The 23,152-nt window shown below is 30.1% G+C and overlaps 2 protein-coding genes across 2 annotated transcripts; one reads left to right on the top strand and one right to left on the bottom strand.

Moving 5' to 3' along the window:
* The first annotated feature begins 2,995 nt into the window (after positions 1–2,995).
* On the top strand, positions 2,996–6,808 carry LOC140962991 (calcium-dependent protein kinase 32-like). The gene is made up of 8 exons (XM_073422169.1): positions 2,996–4,086; positions 4,500–4,623; positions 4,711–4,854; positions 5,100–5,252; positions 5,350–5,465; positions 5,559–5,726; positions 6,086–6,322; positions 6,414–6,808. Exons 1-8 carry the CDS (start codon positions 3,586–3,588, stop codon positions 6,552–6,554), a joined length of 1,584 nt encoding a protein of 527 aa, XP_073278270.1. The 5' UTR covers positions 2,996–3,585; the 3' UTR covers positions 6,555–6,808.
* Positions 6,809–9,023: 2,215 nt separating this feature from the next.
* LOC140963638 (senescence-specific cysteine protease SAG39-like) lies at positions 9,024–10,576 on the bottom strand. Its single transcript, XM_073423032.1, has 2 exons — positions 10,004–10,576; positions 9,024–9,661 (listed from the first exon to the last, which is right to left on the bottom strand). The coding sequence occupies exons 1-2, from the start codon at positions 10,437–10,439 to the stop codon at positions 9,069–9,071; spliced, it is 1,029 nt and encodes a 342-aa protein (XP_073279133.1). The 5' UTR covers positions 10,440–10,576; the 3' UTR covers positions 9,024–9,068.
* Between the last annotated feature and the right edge of the window lie 12,576 nt (positions 10,577–23,152).

Here is a 23,152-nt window from a genome sequence, read left to right as displayed (position 1 = left end):
CGGTGAGTGTCGGCTTTGGAGATTTTTGTCGACGAATGAAACCTTTGCACTCAGTCATTAAAACCAAAGGTAGCATCCCTTTCACTGAAGAAACGTGTCCCGAGATCAATGGCCTGAACAATCGATGGAGGACACTTGGGGTTTGCTTAATCCACACGTCTTTCTTACACGATAATTAGTAACTAAAATATTGAAGCTAACCCGACGAATACTTTTCAAAAACTATTAATTGATGTTTAATTCTTGGTTTGTCTTCTTCTATCTTAGGTTGATGTAATGGGAGTGAGAAGCAGCTACGTCGAAGGTGCTTCGGCTATTCATCTGATTGGATAGCATATTTATGTGACGGGTTAGTTCTTAATTTTCTTGGAGTTTGATCGACATCAGACTCTCTCTATTCAAAGAATAATATATAATTATAATTATAATCAAATATACGAGCTAGAGCAAACTTTAATAATTACTTTGGGCCCGATGAATCCGAGAACAATCTCATTTTTGTACGAAAAAGTAAGGTGTTCATCGGTCGGTTTGTTTCAGTTTTCGGTATTTTATTTTGATTTTTGCGATTTTCGGTTTTACAAATATATAATTCGATATCCGAACCATTTTTTTTCGGTTCGATTAATTCGATCGGTTATTTCAATTTTGATACCATTATTTAAATTAATAAATTGTAAAATATAATATGTTATCGTTTTACATGATTTCTTAGTAAAACATTTAAATATAAAGTCTAAATGAATTACATAAACAACAATCAAATAAATATTATTTAAAATAATTCACCATTCACTGATATCATCTCAAAAAATATATAATAAAAATAAAATTATTAATTTAATGAAATTTCGTTTTTTTCGATCGGTAAATTATTAATTTAATGAAATTTCGATTTTTTCGATCGGTTCGATTTTGACATATATAATCCGAAACCGAACCAAATAAATTTCGGTTTTAACATTTATATCCGAATTATAAATTTTGGTTTTCAGTTCAATTAAGTGTTTGATTTTTTCGATTTAGCTTTTCGATTTTTTCGGTTTTATCCGATTTTTGAACACCCTTACAAAAAAAGCAATGAAATATAATAATCACAAGTGAAAAGAGGCCATCGCTCGTTAATTGGGCTCGTGGGTTTGAGGTTCAAATTTCGATGACAAACTTGGGGTGCAAAAAATTGGGCCAGGATATGGGCTCGAAAGCAGGGGTAGCACTTATCAGGTCCATTGCTACGTACACACACATAAAATGGTCGTTTTGTTGGTTTTATTGTTTTTTTTTAAAAAAAAAATAGAATATGATATAAATATTTTGGTTTGGGTGACTTAGAGAGTAACATATTTATTTTTTTTAGAACAATATTTATTTATAAATTTCTAACATTTTGATTGTTTTCCCTCTGAGTTCGCCTAAGAAAGATACCACTAGCTGAAATAATTTCATGTACATCCAATAGATGAACCTCACATTAGCTGATGCTGAAGGAGTGTTCGCCGTATCGATATATATTAATGTATATACAAAGTCATTGTTAGCTGGTTTCCTTTAAACTAGTTTGATAGCGATGGCATTGATTTATTCTACGTTGTGGACTTGCATCACTTCTTCATTACTATTTATCTTCATTACTATTTAACTTCTTCTCCTAGAAGATGGGAACGCTACATTTAGATTAGATATATACCAGAAAGTTAATATAATATTTAAAACAATATAATTTACATGATTTTTTTATATCTCATATTTGTTTTCACTTCACCCCTTGACGTCCAAAATTTGATTTTTTTTATATATATTTTAATTTATGAAACTAGATTAAATGATTTACTATTATTTTTATTAAAAAGAAAAGGAGAGGGTATTTTGAGTTGGATATGGTCATATGAAAACTTCTCCATGGACAATGAGAGCGCCGAATTTGACCCGTCGGCTTTAGAATATTCCATCCAAATTAGACTTCTCCCAACTTTTGGTCACACACGGAATTCAACTTTGTCAAATGCCAAAAATAGAAAATGAAAATAAAAATAAATAATATCACTAAAAGTATTATTATTAATCATTTATTTTTTAAAAATAAGACTAATTCTAAAGTGCCCGTGTGAAGGGAACACGGGACGTGACTTTCTATTCATTATCTTTTTAAGAAAAAATGTAATTCAAGGTTTTAACTACTCCCAAAAAATATTTCGTTCCACACTATATTTTTTAAATTAATCACACCATATCTTAAAATATAACTCTTTTAATATCATGTTTAATCACTCATATTGATTTAAAATTTATATTTAACAATAAATATAACATCGAAAATGTATTTTAATCTCCCAAAACAAAACTTTATATATATTTAATATAATAAATATTTAATCTATTTATATTTCAATGTCTCATAGTAAACATAGGTGCTTAAAAATTGTAGGAAAGACTTGGAAGCTAATCTTGTTTGTTTTGATACTCATTGCCACGGATATTGTCCAAGGATTTAGCTTCTCCATTATTGTTTTTGTCTATTTTCTCAAAGTAATTATTGGACAAAGTTCATCATTACCAATTACGGAACTTTAAACATGGCGTTATCCTAATATTATTGTGTTTTTTTCTTCAGTTACCTAAAAATCTTGAGAAGACCAATTCTTTGAACACTAACAATTTTTGTGAACTCACAAGGTAATTTTGTAGTACGAATATCTTATTTAAGTCACTCGTCAAAAATATTATTTATTATTATAAATATAAGTAGAATTAATCGTCTCATAAATAAAAATCGATGAGATCATCTCACAACATATCTATTTTTTTTTTTTTTTAATATGTAATGGTTTTGGACCACTTCTAAACCAAACAAAATGTTTGAAATAGTATGATTGTTTGGGAGAGAATGAAAATAAATGTGTTCGCACATTAGTCAAATAGAATTAGTTGAGAGGAGAAAAATGTCTAAAAAGATATTTATTATTTTGAAACATACAATAGGAGGGAAGTCACCAAGAAATGACGGTAACTCTCCCCCTCCATGATGTGAAATATTCCAATTCTCGACAGTTTTCTAGGCATTCACAAAGGCCTTTGCCATCTTCCCTTAAATCCCCTTCGCCTTCTTCACATTGTTTAGCCAATACCAAACCTTTTCCTTTAACTCACTTCATATTTCTTGAAAAATCTTCAATTAGGCTGTTTGAAACAGGGTATATTTTCTTGGTTTTGACACCCCTTTTATCTGGAACATCGAATCTTGAAATATCTGAAACTTGTTAGGCGGGTTTTGAAGCTGGTTGAATTTATAGAAAGCCCGATTCTTTGTTTTATTTATTTATTGTGTTTTGATCTTAAAGTTTGGATTTTCATTTTTAGTTGAGTGGTATCTTTTTGGTGCAAGTTATAAGCTTAGTCGGCATAGAAATCGTGGGAATTCTTCAGGTGGGAGAGTTTGGAGCTTATGCTGATAAAAGTTAAATCTTTATTCTTTCGATCAGAGGAAGTTCGGAATTTGACTGATTGATACCTGGGTTTTGATTGAATTCTGACTATACTTGTGTCAAGTATTAAAAAATTTGTTTGATTTTTCTTGCTTTCATTAAAATGGGAAATTGTTGTGCTGTCCCGAAAACTTCCGATGAGAAGATTGTGGGAAAGCGTGCGCCAAATCATTTCGCTAATCATGATGGTAAACATGTGCCCTTTGGTGGATACAAATCCTATGTATTAACCAATCTAACAGGGCATAACATATTTGACTTTTACGAGCTGGGGCGTGAACTCGGTAGAGGTGAATTCGGGGTTACCTATTTATGCACTGAAAAATCTACCGGGGAAGTTTTTGCTTGTAAGTCGATATCGAAGAAGAAGCTGAGGACTAGAGTAGATATTGAGGATGTGAAGAGGGAGGTTCAGATCATGAAGCATTTGCCTAAGCTTCCAAATGTTGTGAGTTTGAAGGATACATATGAAGATGATAGTGCAGTGCACTTAGTTATGGAGTTGTGTGAGGGTGGTGAACTGTTTGACAGAATTGTTTCTAGAGGACATTATACTGAGAGAGCGGCTGCCGCGGTGACTCGAACTATTGTTGAAGTTATTCAGGTGAAGATTCGATTTCTTGGTGTTTGGTTGCTTTATGACTCTGGTATAAGTTCTAATCTACATTTGCTAAGTTGAGATTTTTAATGTTGATTTATCATTTGAGTGGTGATATCTCGAGTGATAACTGATGCCAATTCCGTAAGTATGTTTCACATCTGTTGTACATTGACGCAAAAATGCATTATTTCATGTACTTTGACCGAATTTTTCACGATCGTATCTGTTTATGTTTTCAAAGTTATATACTTGTGTATTTTTTCCTTAATAGGAGAATTATAGAAGTTAAAATTGGTTCTCTGCATCCTTTATTTCTATCTTCCAACTTTTGTTCTGTCTATTATTGTGTTTACTTGAAAAGAAACTGCATTTTGTTCACTCGTGAGTGTTATCTGATTAAGTGATTCTTCCTGCAGAATTGCCATAAGCATGGGGTCATGCATCGTGATCTTAAACCTGAAAACTTCTTGTTTGCAAATACGAAGGAAACAGCACCTTTAAAGGTCATTGATTTTGGGCTATCAGTTATCTTCAAGCCTGGTATTTTCCTTTTACACTTTATAGTTTTTTTGGGTTGCATTAAAAATGTGTTAGATTGCACGAGCTAACGTTTTGGTGTTTCTACAGGGGAGAGATTTGATGAAATTGTGGGAAGTCCGTTTTATATGGCTCCGGAGGTGCTGAAGAAAGACTATGGTCCGGAAATAGACATTTGGAGTGCTGGCGTAATTCTCTATATCTTACTCTGTGGATTTCCACCGTTTTGGGCTGGTTAGTTTCCATATTTCGAATTTATGCAACTAGACTTAATGTCAACTTTATAGTAGGAGAATAATCCAAGTAATAAAAAATGGTTGTTATCAATTATATTTTGTGTACCGTATAGTACCTAGGGATGCAAAGTTCGGTTAACTAGCGTCTGCACACATAGGGAGTCTCTCTTATTTGCTTGAAAGTACTGAAATTTCCCCTCGGTTTTGACAATCCCTCTTGCACAAAATGTTGTTAATCTGCAGAAACTGAACAAGGCATTGCCCAAGCAATTATCCGTTCGGTTGTTAGCTTCAAAAGAGACCCCTGGCCTAAGGTTTCTGATAAAGCAAAAGACCTGGTAAAGAAAATGCTCAACCCTGACCCCAGGAAACGTCTTACACCCGAGGAAGTTCTAGGTAATATTTAGCCCATTAAACGACACAAGATTTCGATCAGTACCGTGCTTGATTGCTTGTTTCAAATTGTTGATAATTCTAGCTGCTTCACTTGCAGATCATCCTTGGTTGCAGAATGCAAAGAGTGCTCCAAATGTTTCTTTGGGTGAAACTGTTAGAGCTAGGCTGAAGCAGTTTTCAATGATGAATAAGCTCAAGAAAAGAGCTCTACGGGTAAGAGCTCTTGCTACTTGTAGCAAATAGACGATCAATAATGGTGTCGTTAGCCTGTTGAGGTTTTTGCTAAATCGATTTCTCGAATGTTAGGTGATTGCTGAGCATTTATCTGTGGAGGAAGTGGCAGGCATAGTCGAAGGATTCCAATCGATGGATACAGACAACAAAGGGAAGATTGGCATTGACGAGTTAAGAGTGGGGTTACACAAGCTCGGTCATCACATCCCGGATAGCGATCTTCAAATTCTAATGGAAGCTGTAAGTGTCACATTTTATTATAAGACTTCATTCTAGGCTTAAATCTTTTGAAGAGCTCGAAAGGGCTATTCATCTATGAATCGTTCATCAGTAAATGATTCAACAAGCTGTGATAAGCATGGGGAAAAGTAAGGCAGTGACCCTCCCTATAAAAATATTGTCAGCATACCTCCCATGAGCTCGCATTGTTTAAAATGATTACCGAAAAAGATAATGTCATTTTAGAGACCACTTCATTTGCAAAGTACAAAATTTTTGAATGCCACAGCCCACACGCCTCAGCCACGTGTAAATTCAGCTTTGTATCAACTAGTAGAATAATTTTAGTTTTTTTTTTTAAAAAAATCCTGTTGGAACAGGGTGATGTGGATAAAGATGGATATCTCAACTGTGGAGAGTTTGTTGCAATCTCTGTTCACTTAAGAAAGATGGGAAACGACGAACACATACACAAGGCTTTCGAGTTCTTTGATACTGACAAAAGTGGATATATAGAGATGGAAGAGCTAAGAGATGCCTTGGTCGAAGAGGCAGAGACAGAGGCGACCAGCGAAGAGGTCATTGTTGCCATTATGCAAGACGTAGACACGGACAAGGTCAGTCACGTTCTATCTCAAGTTTCTGACTATCTCAAACACATTATTTCGTACATTGCTTGAATTTGTTTCTGGGTATTATTGTTCGCAGGATGGGCGTATAAGTTACGAGGAGTTTGCTGCAATGATGAAGGCTGGAACAGATTGGAGAAAGGCGTCGAGACAGTATTCAAGAGAGCGCTACAATAGTCTGAACTTGAACTTGATCAAGAGCGGATCAATACGAATGTGATGGCTTACTTTGAGTGGAAACAATCTTTTCTTTGTTTCTGATTTTTTTCCTTTTGCGCCCTTCTTTTTGCTAGTATATGGTGGTAAATATACAGCCACTACCAAATTTGGTTGTTATTTCTTATGAAGATTGCTGTAAACAACATAAGTAAAAGAAATTGGTTTAATGTATTCAATAGATATTCAATGTATAGATTATTACACAATTTAATCGATACTAATATTGATTTTGTTTGAAGCTTTTGATATATTACCTGTCTTGTAGAAACCAAGGAGTGTGTGATCATTGCAAAGATTTGTTGATTTTTTAAAAATAACCGACTTTACTGTAGTTATAAATTTCTACTTACAATTGTAAAATCTCACAATTTTTAAAGATTTTTACATAATGTTGTAGATCTATTTTGCAGGATTTTTTATGACAATTTGAAACGTACTCATAGAATTTTATAGATTTTGTAATTTAATGTTGTGTGTTTTTTTATTTCTTTGAACTAATAGATGAACTTAAATAACTTTTATTTATTTAAAATATTTTTATATATCAATATAAATATTTTTTACTTATTGATTTAATTTACAAAAGACGATAATTAAGTGAGTACTAAATTTATTACAATTAAACTTCAATTATTTCAATTCAACATAATTAATTAAATAATCTTTTAAAAAAATATGTAAAAATTATTTTCGATATTAAAAAATATTAAAACTTAAAATAATTTCACTCATTTTAAGTTAATTTTTATACGAAAAATATATCAATTTTGTTTTTGACATTATGTATTATAATAATTTTACTATCTTAAGTTTTGATGATTGACAAATAATAATATTAAGTTGTTTCGGGATCTAGCCGTTTCTTTTTTGTAATTCAGGTTTTTTGACGGTTGAATCAGGACAAGCCATTCAGATAGTATATAAAGAAGTAAAGTCGATTAAGAAAGCTCAAACAGTAAATCATTTGTTTTCTGTTTGTGCACAAGTTTAACAGTTATGATTCAACTGCATCGGTCAGAAATGAGCATATCAAAATAGATATTGCATCTCAAGCAGTTCAAACGACTACCAGTTCAAGTATGATTACACAATATCCTACAAATTCTCGAATGACAGAAAGTTTCATAATTAATCTATGATATATCAGCTTTTTTCAAAAGCTACAAGCTAAAAGTCGCAAAAGCACAAAAACATTAAATGATAATTTAATAATATGTACGACAACAGAAAGAAACATATCACTTTTGTCGGAAAAAGTATAGATGCTCGTTAAAAAGCAAATATGACTTTTGGAGTTTTTCAACTATAAATAGGCAGATTCTAAATTGAAAAATGAGTTTTTTAGTTGAATCAAATATCAAGTATGCATTATTTCCAAGAGTTTTGAGCACGCTTAAACTATCACATTTCAAACAGCTCAACTTTAGCACACGTCTATGAGCTTATATCATATCTCCAATAATTTCATTGTGTTACTCTACCAACTTATTTATGGTGATGGTTGCGTTAAATTGTCTTTTTTGATAACTGATGATTCTTAAACATCCAGAACTTGTTGAAGCATATACCAAGAGTTTCAACATAGACAATCATAAGTTCTAGATGAAATGAGTCGTTACAAAGAGTTATATCAATAAAAATTTTTTATGAATTCTTTCTTAAGTGGAAGAAATTATTACGTATGAGTATTTATTTTCTTACATCCATAAATACTTGTCTTCTTTACATTACGCGTTTTTATTTAACTGCTCATATCTAGTCGTTTCTTGTTAACTGCTAATTCAATAATATATACTTTATAATTCGTCAAATCAGACCCTTTTCGCACTCATTGTTTTTTTAAGTGGTTTAGTGTGAAGTTAGTCATTCAAAAATATTTCTTTAACAACATAGAAATTGTCAAAAATAGCTAAAGTTTGAAAGAAATTTTAAAAGAGTTTATTCACCTTCTTTTAAACTCTAATATATTCTCAACAGTAAGTATGTTAATTGTAGGCACATACACAAAACAGAAATTACTCACAACAGGTTAGCAAAGCATTGTTGTTACTTATTTAGAGTGATGTGTTTAAACACGAACAGAAAAGGAAAATGTTTAACCAGATTAAAGAAACTGCAGCACTCTAACTAATACTCACCACCAACCAAATTCGCGGGTCGGTAGTTGTTACTTCATATTTTTGGCAAGTATTGTTCAGATCTCGGTATTGTGAAAGAGAGAAATTCGTCTCAGATCCATCATTTATTCTGTTCTATGTAGTTTGTGTGAAGTAGGTTGGTGGTATTGTGTACAGGAATTGTGTGAGATAATTGACGATGTTGGATAAATTTCTCAAACTGCATAAAGTTGAGACCCAAATTCATCACGTACATGACTCGATCAAAGAGGCAACAATAGACAAAATATACACATGACAAATATATACAATATAATACAAGCTGTAATTTTCCCATCCATTCCCGAATCAGGATTCAACCTGTGTATGTATATGCCAATAAATACGATTTCTGACGATCAAGCAGTCGGGTATGAGGAATCCATGGCAATCCCACAAAGCCCTTCTTTAGCACTGATATCCTTCTCCATCATAATATACCCCTCCATACCCCAACTAGTACCCCAAGAATTCTTGATCAACCAATACTTAGTACCGTCCTCGGCCTTTCCATATCCAACCGCAGTCACGCCGTGATCGAGATCGGTCCCACAGTCCCCTGTAAACACCCCGCTTGAATAAAACTGGAACGACATTCCGCTGGCATCGATGGACACAGATACGGGCTGATGTGCCACGGCCTTAACAAGAGCAGCCTCGCTGTTTGTGGGCACCTTTTCGAACCCTGAAATCTTGGCTGCGTGGGATGCTTCTTTGTTCTTGTTGCAGGTTCCATCTGCGGCTGAGTAAGGGTAAGTGGATTCGGAGGCGACCCCTTTGTTCTTGGTGATGAACTCGAAGGCGTCTTCCATGTATCCGCCCTCACAGCCTTGGTCATTGCTTGTTCTGTCGCAGTCTACTATTTCTTGCTCGGACAGTGAGATCAGTTTGCTTGTTGAGAGCTTGTTGATCCCTTCTGTTGCTGCTATTGCTGAAAATGCCCAGCAACTTCCTGTAGTTTTAGGACAGGAAGATAGAGAAGAAAAAGATTGTAAATTAACTCGAATGTGTACCTTCAAGAAACGTTATACACTTGATCAACCAAACATGGCTGGTCGGAACACTAGTTTCCCTTTATTTTTAATATTTCTATGGATTTATATCTTGAAGAAAAATTGAAGCAGAATCTCAGAACATAATATTTTTTTGACCTATTCAATTTCATTATGTAAGTGCTTTTAAAATTTTTAAAGCCAAACCTGACATAAACCTTGATATTTCTCAAGGAAAAACGTTTTTGTTAAGAAAGCTTGTTTGTCCAAATGGCCAATAACTAGGAAAGGGAATGTCTTACCGCATTGGCCTTGATCCTTGACTGGTGTAACGGCCCCTTTCTTTCTCCAGTCTATGCTAGGTGGGACAACACTCACATTTTCATACTTAAATGAAATAGTTTGAGATGATTTGGTCTTAAGTCCATTCCTAGCAGCCCTAAACTCCTCATTCGTTTGATCAGCAAATGCATTGATGCCAAGCTTGTAAGGCCTATCTCCGCCTTCATTGAATCTTTCGATGAACTCAACATTATCCTTGAATATCTTGAAGCGAATCGCCCTTTCTTCGACATTTTCATAAACCCTGCCGTATTCTAGCATCCATTGCTCGTGTCTCTCTAACATGGACAAGGTTGGTACTTGGCGCGAGGTGGTTTGAGAGATGAAAATTCCCAAGATTGCCAACATAAGAACAATGACACTAGATTTGATGTTTATTGCTGATGAGATAGCCATTTCTAGGTTCAAAATATCAAAGAACACAATGTGTTTGTTGCATTTTTAGCCTCGATGAAGTAATGTATTTATAGGAGAGAATTGGATCAAATATCGTGAAAACGAAACATTTAATTAAAGTTATTTCCAGTTTGCCGGGGAGATTAAGGTGACATTTAACTATTAACGTAGGCACCGTAGACGTTGATCCATCAAACTTACTACAAATTGACATTTAATTTGTTCTATAAAAGATTGCACTACCCTTGTTTTTTCTCCACTAATATCGTGGCATAATTTGATTGGTGATTAAAAAGTTCAATTATTTTATTTTTTCTAAAAATACAGTACGTTTTATAAATTTCGAGCTTGAACTTGAATATAAAATTTATTATAAAATATAAATTCAATTCAATGATTTACAGACATATCATACATATGGTACTTATCTCATAAATTTGATCAATTATTGAGATTCTTCACTTATTTTATTTTCACGTCGATTTGAAGGAGAATTACAAGCCTTACAAATCCGAGCAGGCGAATGCCTCAAAATATTCTTCCTTTGATGTGGAAAGAGTATGCCAAAGGACTAGTTTAACAGTCCAAACGACACAGAAAAGTGGAATTGGATCATATTTGTCAGGCTTGTGATTCTCCCTTGGTGGCGTGAGATCGTACCGGTATGAGAACTGAACCACCGGTCGGTAAGTGTCTCTCCGTAGACTCACTGGCGGCTGGCTGATCGGAAATACGGATCCCTGATTATTTCAGCCGGTTTTCGAATTTAGGGTTTCCGATTTATTGTATCCCCCATCCCCAAAATCCGTTGAATTTTCAAATATTGACGATTTCGATACTGTACCTGAACTTCTGTGGCTCCCCTATGGCTACCTCATGGCTCACAGTAGTAATATTATATTTGCGTTTTCACTTCTTTTGAATGAGTATTTTATCCGTGTTGTAAAATGCTGCAATGATTTGGATCAGGTAACCTTCAAAAAGTTCACTTCTTTTGGCACGAATCTGTGTTTCGAGAAGTTTCTTGAAATAGTTAGATTAATTTATCCTCTTGTTGAAGATATGAAAATGTGCAGGTGTTTCGGAATGCTGATTTTGCCCAATAAAAGCTCCACACTTCTCCCTCCATACGAAGGCTTACTTGTTTTCTATGGAAATCGACGACTAAAACAATCGAAACGTGATGATTTAAATTACTTTGTTATTCAAAATATTTAATTATAATTTTTTATCTTTTGATTGTATATATATTAGATTTGAGACTCTTGGCCCTAAGCAACATCAATTATTGGCAAAAATTTGTGTGAGACGTCTCACGGGTCGTATTTTGAGATACACATATCTTATTTGGGTCATCCATGAAAAAGAATTACTTTTTATTGTGAATATCGGTAGGGTTGATCCGTCTAACAAATAAAAGATTCGTGAGACTACCTTATTTTCATGTAAATTTTCTTCAATTTGACGTTTGAAACAAATACAACTTGCGGTCAAAACTTGTAGATATGTTTCAGTTTGCCGAGCAATAAAAAGACCTTTTTTTAGAGATTAATTTTCTTATCATTTTTCATTTACAAATATAACATGAATTATTGGCTTAACTTTGGAAAAAGTAGAACGACTAAAAAGGAATGCTGATAACGGTGAAAGTGAATCCAGTTACCGGTTGTAGCTTGAGAACCTTGGACACTACCCCTACAGCCGAGTTCGAGCTTCGTTCATGATAATGAAGTTCTTGAGTTTCAGTTATTCCAAAATTATTCGAAATCGAGCTCGAGTATTAAATTTTTTTGACTTGGTTGGTTTGAGTAGGGTGCGTCACAGACGAGCTCTACTCGCCTCTGAGTGCATCTCTTGAGTCTTGACTCTTGGTGACTTGGTGTCACGTCGGTTTGCATAAAAAAATTACTTGATTGTTATGTTACATTCTCTCTGTTTTAAGTTGTGTTTACAAATGTTTCGAAAAGTGATTATGGCAAATTTGTAGAAGAAAAGTTCATAATCATTTTTTTAACATTTAAAAACTAGTAAGATAATTCTTCAAAAAATAAAATAAAAATTAATAAAATAAATATGTCTTCCACAAATCCTTTAGTCCCTCCAAAAAATGGATTTTATTCATTTTTTTTAAAAAAAAAATCGAATTTATTTATCAAACTTGATTTCAAGCGGACCAATAAAATGACCCACATAACCCGACCCAATAGTGTTCCCATCCTTGGGTAAGTTTGATTTGAACGGAATTTACGTACTCTTCAATTATTTTTTGGCAGCCGAAAGGCAAAACTTTATTCAGAAGCAACGGTTGGATTCAAAACCTTTTGTTTGTATATATGAATTCGTTCATTCGGATGTACAGAGAGAAATTAAATAAACAAAATGATTAAACGCTTTTCACAATTGAATTTATATTTTTATAAATTACTAATTTAATTCGATATATTCCACACTAGAGAAACTTACAATTTTAGTGATGTGAGTGAGTCTATTTGGAGTTCTAATCCTGCAAATTGCCAATAATTAGTTTTGTCCCGTAATTTAGGTTTTTTTTTGTGTCATTTTTCACCCGAAGCAACGAAATCAACCCAATATTATTTATTTGACACTGATGTTATATTATGTGCTCCATCTTGCCACAATAATAACTTATATTACACAAATCTATTTTAACAAAAATAAAATGAAAAGACAAGTTTTTTGCTTCTATTTTGAAAAAAATGATTGACATTTCTTTTTATTTTTGCTTACATAAATTTTAATGTGTGTAATATAAATTTTATTCTTGTCTCATGAGACATATAGAAAAACATTTGTGGTTATAAACAATATTCGATGATGAAATATAAAGAAACTTCAAGTTACAATACCGACTTATCAAAAAATAAACCTACTTAAAGACTAAAGTGGTAATTTTTCATGTAAATTATAAAATTGGTGTAAAAGAAGCAAAAATTTATGTAAAACGCTCTCACGGATCGTATTTTGTAAAACAGATCTCTTATTTGAGTCATCTATGAAAAAATATTATTTTTTATGTTAAGAATATTTTTTTATGGTGAATATCGGTAAAGTTGACTCGTATCACAGATAAAAATTCGTGAGATCGTCTCACAAGATATCTCCTCAAATAATAATGGTTTTAATTATCTTGCTAAGATCACTTTGCTTGTATTTTTATATGTTTTTTTATATTTAATAACTCAACTAGAACTCTTCAATCTATTAATTTTGACTGCAATGTCACTGATAAATCATTAAAATTCTCAAATCTGAAAGAAAAAAAAAAAGAAAGAAATTGGCCCAACTCTCGGACATAAATTTACAGACCTGTAAAATTAATGTTCTTCACTTCTTTGCTTCTTCAGTTGCCGCTGGCTTTGGTTGTTCCTCCTTGGGCTGTGGAGGTGGCGGTGGCGGAGCGGAAGTTGTTACACCGCCGTCGATGCAGCTGCGGCACTTCCTCTCCACACATCCTTCTACGTCATGTTCCCCTGATCCCCCCAAATGCCGTCCTCCACAGAGCCGAGCAAGGATCCCCGCAATGACTCCCAGTATTGTGATAACCGCTAGCACCACCACCAGTGTCTCGATGGAGTGGTGGGTGGAGTGGCTGGGCTTCACCTCCACTAGCACCGGTGGCGGCCCTACAAGTGGCGGCAGCTGATTCACTAGAGCCATATCTAAAGAACAGATGGGGATGTTTTAAAGAATATATAGATGTTAAACAGAACTGAGCTTGAAGAAGTACAGATCGAACATGAAGATGGCCAGAGATTTTCGGGATTATGGAATGAGCATAATTACAGAATGGGCTTCAAAGATTTTTGAATTGTTGATGCGTGAAAAAATGTGTTAGTGAGAGAGAGAGGAGGAGGAGAAGAAAGTAGTGAGAAAAGTGAGTGTGTTCAAATGAGCTTTGGAGCTAAAAAATGATGGCATTGGACTTTTGGGAGAATAAAAAGGAAGGGCGAGCAAATATTTTATTGGTAAATTTCAAAAAAATATTTCTAGCAATGTTTCAATTAAAAAATCAATACCTAATCATTATTTTTTAAAAATCAATATATGATAAATCTATACATTTAATTTTTACCCTTAAAGCAAATTTTACATTTTTACTCTTTATTATTTAAATAAATATATTATTTTATCCACAAAAATTATATCATTTTTCTCCATTTAAAATATAATTTTAACAAAATATTGTTTTTCATTTATCATGGAATAAAAGTAAATACTTATTTTGACATACAAAATACATATTATAGGGTTTCAGATACTTGATTTCGCTATTTGAATACTCCAAATATATAAGAAAATATTATATTTTCGAGCATTCACCATAAATTCAGTCATTGTTGGTCTTTTCATGAAAAATACATTAGGATGACTTATTCATGTCATTTTATTTTTTTAAAAAAAAACATAGGACATCATTCATCATGAAATAAGATTAAGTATTTATTTTGACCAACAAAATACCTATTTTGGAGTTCCAAGTGCTTGATTTTACTCTTTGAATATTCCAAATATGTAAGAAAATATTGGATCTTCGAGCTATCACAATAAATTCAAAAATTGTTGGTATTTTCATTGAAAATGCATTAAGATGACTTATTCATGTCATCTAATTTTTGAAAAAACACAGTTTCTCACTCATTGTTGAATTAGAAAAATTATTTATTTTGATCGATAAAATACCTATTTTCGGGTTCCAAATATTTGATTTGGCTATTTGAATACTTCAAATGTGTAAGAAAATACTTAAGTTTCAAGTAATATTAAGTGATTTTTGATTATGTCATTTGTGAAGTTAAAATGTGATACTTAAATTGGTACACAGAGTATCTAATTAGAGTATATAAATACATGTTTTAACCCCGTAAATACTCATATCCAATTATTTGAGGATGCCAAAACATAATTTGAAGTTAATATTAAGTGACACTGATGATGATATTCGTGAAACAAAAATGTAATACTTAAATTAATACATAATTCGAGTTCACGAACACTTGATTTTACCTTTTAAATACTCAAATTCGATTGAGTATGCCAAAATATATAATTTGAAGATAATATTGAATATTTTTTGATGATGAGATTTGTGAATTTTGTGAATAAAAAACGTGCTACCTAAATTGGTACAAATAGTACCTAATTTGATTTCACATATACTTGATTTTACCTTTTTAAGACTCGATTTTGATTATTTTAGAATATAAAAAATATATTTTCAAGTAATATTGAGTGACTTTTTATGTGTCATTTGTGTAGTTAAAGTGTGATACCTAAATTAGTACAAAAAATATCTAATTCGAATATATCAATACTTTATTTTACTCCCTAAATGACAAGTATTTTAATTTGAGTTTGCAAATACTTGATTTTGTAAATGAGATACTTACAATATGTATTAAAATACTGGATATTCGAATAAGCAACGTAAGTTCACCAAATATTGGCATTTTTATGGAAGATACATTTGGATGACATATTCATATCATTTAATAATTAAAAAAAATAAATTCTCAACTAAGCATGAAAATTTTAAAGTACTTAGTTTTACTTGAGAAGTATCTAATTTGAGTTTGCAAATACTTGATTTCATAAATGAGATACTCACAATATGTATTAAAATACTAGATATTCGAATAGGCAACGTAAGTTCACCAAGTATTGATATTTCCATGGAATAAGCATTTGGATGACATATTTATATCATTTAATATTTTTTCTGTAGAAGAAAAAAAATTTCCCAACTAAGCATAAAAATTTTAAAGTATTTGTTTTTATTTGAGAAGTACCTGATTTGATATTGCAGATATTTAATTTGGTACATGAGATACTCATAATATGTAATAGAATACTGGATATTCGAATATACAACGTAAGCTCACCAAGTGTTTATCTTTCTTTGGAAGATGCATTTGGATGACATATTCATCTTATTTAATATTTTTTTTGTAAAAAAAAAAAAAAATTCTCAACTAAGTATTGAAATTTTAAAATACTTATTTTTACGTGATAAGTATCTAATGTGATACCTAAATTATTACAAATAATGCCTAATATGAGTCCACAAATACTTGATTTTACCATTTAAATACTCAAATTCGATTATTTGATGGTGTCAAAATATATAATTTGAAGTCAATATTGAGTTGCCTTTGATGATGAGATTCGTGAAATAAAAATATAATACCTAAATTGTTACAAGTATTATATAATTAGATTCCACTGATAATTGATTTTACCCTTTGAAAACTCAAATTTGATAATAAATATAATGAAAGAATATTGATGCATATAATGAATGATTACCATGATGAATAATGAACTATGTTTATTTATTTAAATAATATGAATAAGTATCCTAATGAATTTTCCATGAAAAGATTGCATATTTGAATATCCAATATTTTAATGCATATTGTGAGTATTTCATTTACGAAATCAAGTATTTGCAAACTCAAATTAGGTACTTCTCAAGTAAAACTAAGTACTTTAAAAATTTCATGCTTATTTGAGAATTTTTTGGCCAAAAAAATATTAAATAAGATGAATATGTAATCCATGCTTAGTGATCGAGCAAAACTTTCATTGTAAAATTCTTAGTAAAAAATTAATAATATTCAAGCTCGAAATAATCGCAAGTGCACGATGTCAAGTAATAATATAGTCATGGACTTTCAATAATCGCATGTGCACGATGTCAAAATGTTCCATGCTTAGTGATTGAGCAAAAATTTCATTGTCTAAAGAATGTATTTCTCAATTATTATTCTCAGTTATTCAATTTTTAGCAGCGATACTTCAGATGATTGTTTACTACTACAATTATTAAATAAAAACTCAATGAAATGGTTCAAGGATTAAATGATGAAATAAATAAGCTAGAATGATTGATTAAAGTTCAATGAGAAATAAATTTGTTGGGAATCTCGGTTCACCTATCACTTGCTAATCTACTTAATTCATTCGACAATTATCTATGCTTTTGACGAAATTTCATATCCAATTGAACACGACATCTCAAGCTATGCCAAACTAATTCAACTTAGTTAAGTAATTAAATCTCTTTAATTATTTATCAATGGTGAATTGCATGTCGTTTTATTATATCACATACCTTTCGGCCTATTGGATTATGACTATCGACGTGTATCCGACTTCATATTTCTATGTAAATTGTAAATCCATGGATTATGCTACTCGTTCCTATCACGGGCTATTCTCTCGAACAACATCGTCCGGAAATCTTCAAATATTCGCTCTAAGCTTTTTTTCTCTTTCAAAGCTTTGTGGCTGCTGAAAAGTCTTTGAACATGTCATTTAAATGCATCATGGATGGAAACACGAGCACTTGGTGAACTTACGTTACATATTCGAATATCCAGTATTTTAATACTCATTATGAGTATCTCATTTACCAAATCAAGTATTTTAAAACTGAAATTAGGTATTTCACAAGTAAAACTAAGTACTTGAAAAAGTTCAATACTTAGTTGCGAATTTATTTTTTTAACAATAAAAAAAATAATTAAATGAAATGAACATGTCATCCAAATGCATCTTGGATGGAAATGCGAGCACTTGGTGAACTTACGTTGCATATGCTAATATCCAGTATTTTAATACTCATTCAGAGTATTTAATTTAACAAATCAAGTATTTTAAAATTGAAATTAGGTATTTTGCAAGTAAAACTAAGTACTTCAAAAAGTTCAATGCTTAGTTGCGAATTTGTTTTTCTTTTAAAAATTAAAATATATATTTAAATGAAATGTACATGTCATCTAAATGCATGTTGGATAGAAATGCGAGCACTTGGTAAACTTACATTGCCTACTAGAATATCCAATATTTTATTAACTTTTATGAATATTTCAATTACCAAATCAAGTATTTAAAATTGAAATTAGGTATTTCGCAAATAAAAGTAAGTACTTCAAAATGTTCAATGCTTAGTTGCGAAATTTTTTTAAAAAAATAAAAAATAATTAAATGAAATGAACATGTAATCCAAATGCATCTTGGATGAAAATGCGAGCACTTGGTGAACTTACGTTATATATTCGAATATCCAGTATTTTAATACACATTCTGAGTATCTCATTTACCAAATCAAGTATTTTAAAATTGAAATTAGGTATTTCGCAAGTAAAACTAAGTATTTGAAAAAGTTCAATGCTTAGTTACGAATTTGTTTTTTTTTAACAATAAAAAAATAATTAAATGAAATGAACATATCATCTAAATGCATCTTAGATGGAAATGCGAGCATTTGGTGAACTTACGTTGCATATTCGAATATCCAGTATTTTAATACCCATTCTGAGTATCTCATTTACCAAATCAAGTATTTTAAAATTGAAATTAGACATTTCGCAAGTAAAACTGAGTAATTGAAACAGTTCAATTCTTAGTTACGAATTTGTTTTTTTTAACAATAAAAAAATAATTAAATGAAATGAACATATCATCTAAATGCATCTTAGATGGAAATGCGAGCATTTGGTGAACTTACGTTGCATATTCGAATATCCAGTATTTTAATACACATTCTGAGTATCTCATTTATCAAATCAAGTATTTTAAAATTAAAATTAGGTATTTCGCAAGTAAAACTAAGTATTTGAAAAAGTTCAATGATTAATTTGTTTTTTTTTTTAACAATAAAAAAAATAATTAAATGAAATGAACATGTCATCCAAATGCATCTTCGATAGAAATGCGAGCACTTGGTGAACTTACGTTGCATATTCGAATATCCAGTATTTTAATACCCATTCTGAGTATCTCATTTACCAAATCAAGTATTTTAAAATTGAAATTAGACATTTCGCAAGTAAAACTGAGTATTTGAAACAGCTCAATTCTTAGTTACGAATTTGTTTTTTTTAACAATAAAAAAATAATTAAATGAAATGAACATATCATCTAAATGCATCTTAGATGGAAATGCGAGCATTTGGTGAACTTACGTTGCATATTCGAATATCCAGTATTTTAATACACATTCTGAGTATCTCGTTTACTAAATCAAGTATTTTAAAATTGAAATTAGGTATTTCACAAGTAAAACTAAGTATTTGAAAAAGTTCAATGATTAATTTGTTTTTTTTTTTAACAATAAAAAAAATAATTAAATGAAATGAACATGTCATCCAAATGCATCTTCGATAGAAATGCGAGCACTTGGTAAACTTACGTTGCATATTCGAATATCCAGTATTTTAATACACATTCTGAGTATCTCGCTTACTAAATCAAGTATTTTAAAATTGAAATTAGGTATTTCGCAAGTAAAACTAAGTACTTGAAAAAGTTCAATGCTTAGTTGCGGATTTGTTTTTTTAACAATAAAAAAATAGTTAAATGAAATGAACATGTCATCCAAATAGATCTCGGATGAAAATGCGAGCATTTGGTGAACTTGCGTTGCATATTCGAATATTCAGTATTTTAATACACATTCTGAGTATTTCATTTACTAAATCAAGTATTTTAAAATTAAAATTAAGTATTTCGCAAGTAAAACTAAGTATTTGAAAAAGTTCAATGATTAATTTGTTTTTTTTTTTAATAAAAAATATTTAAATTAAATTTACATGTCATCCAAATGCATTTAGAATTATGAGTGGAAAGGGAAGATGACCAACAAATATTGGTATTTATATAATTTTTTATTAATTAAAAAGGTAAAAATACATGAAATATGTAGTAAAAGCTAACTTGGTCTTTTGTCAGGTATTAAAATAAAAAAAAACTTATGAGTACTGAATTTTAAATAAATCATAGATAGATGTATTTTTCTCCAATTCACCCATATTTTAATTTAATTTCAAGAATATAGACATAATAAAAAAATTATTCTAACATTTTTTTGTCACAGATTCAATATATTTATAATGACATTAAATAATTTATATGATTCTGAACCTTTTTCTTTGTCGATAACTGCTCATATTTAGTACATATTTAAGCTGATTAATTAATTTAATTATTTGTAAATATAATAATAAACTGAAAATATGACCGTTGTCCCATGAATCTAACTTTTTTCTTTCAATGGTCGGTAATAATTTCATGAATATCACATTTAAATATCGTCTTAAAAAGAAAAACGGCCATAGACAATTCATCTCTTAATAATTAGTTACACTAACATGCAACTAATTAAATTGAATACATAATCCGATCGTGATGTCAATTTCGTTTACTGTTTTATCATAAGTTATATATAAATAAAACGTTTGGGAAATTTTGCAAGTGAATCCTTCAAGTGTAAAAATTGAAGAGCATATATAACGGTGAAAATAACTATTCCATTCAAGTCGATTTATCCTGTCATATAAAATAAGATTGAATTGAATTGAAAATATATATTTAACACAAAATTTATTAGACATATCATGTTGAATAAAATAAGTGACTTAGATCGATATTTTATCAACGGACCAAAATGGCGGCCGCACTACTCTAAACTAATCATACAACCTACAAGTCATCTCGTCTCGTTGGTTCATTTTGATAGCTCTAACTTTCACATCTTCTAAACTTTTTCTATAATAAAAAAATATGAATAGAAAGGTAAAATTTTTCCATTGGGAAATATCATTATTATCCATAATTTGTTCGTTGGTGTGTGAAATGAGATGGACATTTTTGGGAAAAAAATCAAGGGTAAATAGGGAATAAAATTATATTATTACCATTAATTAGAATTTCATTAAAGAGAGAGTGGGAAAAAATTGTCAATCACTTCTTTAAAAAAATTAATTTAAAAAATGTAAATGATAATTTTTATAATTTACACTAAAAGTTTATGGGAAAAAAAAACTAATAATCGAATACAAATATTCAAAACCTATGATATAATATTAAATCTATAAATATTCAAAACCAAAGCATTGCAGATGAAGATTAATTGAGGAATCTAAAAGAAATATAAGTTACTTTTTATTCGACATAAATACATGTAATTCATAAAAATTATAGTAATAATTAATTAGTATGTATTGAGTGTTAAAATTTTTTATACTTTAAATTTTTTGTTTATTATGTATTTTATACTAATAAATATTTTATCATCAAATAAATCGATACAAACAATTATATTATTTTTATAAAATTCTACTGTCATATTATTTAATCAAAAATGATTATAAAAAAATATTATATATATGACTTTAAAGTTCAAAGAAATGAAATAAAAACCTAAGTAATAAATAAATAATAATAATAATGTCGCGAGTTTAGTCATTTTTTTATTATCTCATTATTTTATCATGATTTTTTACTCCTAGAAGAAGATTATTTATTTATTGTACAAATAATAATAATAATAACAGTGAGTTTAATCATTTTTGTTATTATTTTATCATGAAAAGTTATTATACTTACAAGCTCCTACATTATCATAAAGAATGTTAGTTTGCGACTATTTTAGAAATTATACGCAAAACTCGAAATGCAATTATAGCTTCGTTTGGATGAGTACTAATAATTTTTTTAAAATAAAAGTATTTTTTAAGAAAATTTTATAAAATATTTTGAAGATAATTTTTATAAATATGCATTTAGACAAATTATTCTATAAAAATATTTTTATAGTTAAAAATAATTAAGAAGATGTTTCGATATTGATTATTTTATAAAAATCTTTTAATTGTAATTTTTTTCTTGTTTACAATTTATTATCCGTTTGGCATGCGTTGTTTTATTTTAAAATTATTTTTCATTTATTATTTAAAAATTATAATTTGAAGAATGATTTTTTTAAAAAAAAAAAAATTAATTTCATAAATTTTTTAGAAAAATATTGTCAAAATACATATTTTAATTTTTTTAACTTATAAAATACTAAAAAAACGTTTTGAAAATATTTTATTCAAATATGTGTCATTAATTTTTAAGTAAAATTTCTGAAACATCTGAAATAAATGAGGAAAAAAATCATGCCTTCAGTAGAGTCTAATTTTAAAAATAAAAAATAAAATTCATCCTTGAAATGTAAATATAAAACACACTTTAAATTTGTAATGCAAATCGATGTACTCTCGGTTAGTTGAGTCGACTTCGTCTCTTGTGAAACGATTTTACAAACTTATATATGTGATATTGGTCAACTTGATACATAACTATTATGAAATGTAATATTTTTTTATATAAATTAATATTTTTAATAAATTTGGACTGGTCATAGTTTAGTATCACAAAGTAACTTGTGAGACGGTAATAAGTTTTTGGCAAAAAATTGTGTGCGACGGTTTTACGAGTCGTATTTTGTGATATGGATCTCTTATTTGAGTCATCCATGAAAAAGTATTATTTTTTTATGCTAAGAGTATTATTTTTTTATTGTAACTATCGGTAGGGTTGACCCGTCTCACAGATAAAAATTCGTGAGACCGTCTCACAAGAGACCTACTCAAAATTTTTTTACATTTATTAATATAAAAAACATTAACTACTCCTCAGTAGTCAGTAATCTTTGGATGGTAATTTAAAATTTAATCCATTTTAGGAAGATTTTTGATTATTTTATTTGAATTTTTTTCCTAAAAAATAAATAATTATTTTTGAGATTTTTTTATTATTATTTGAAAAAATGGAACTCAAACATAAAATTAATGTTCTTTTTATATATTTATTTTTATCAGTAACTCATCAGTCAAGTTTATATATTTGGCGTCAAATTTTCAAAT

The sequence above is a fragment of the Primulina huaijiensis genome, chromosome 17 (assembly GCF_012295235.1).
Source record: "Primulina huaijiensis isolate GDHJ02 chromosome 17, ASM1229523v2, whole genome shotgun sequence".
Taxonomy (NCBI): Eukaryota; Viridiplantae; Streptophyta; class Magnoliopsida; order Lamiales; family Gesneriaceae; genus Primulina; species Primulina huaijiensis.
The sequence above is the reverse complement of the archived record's forward strand: the minus strand, read 5'-3'. Positions and strand labels throughout refer to the sequence as shown.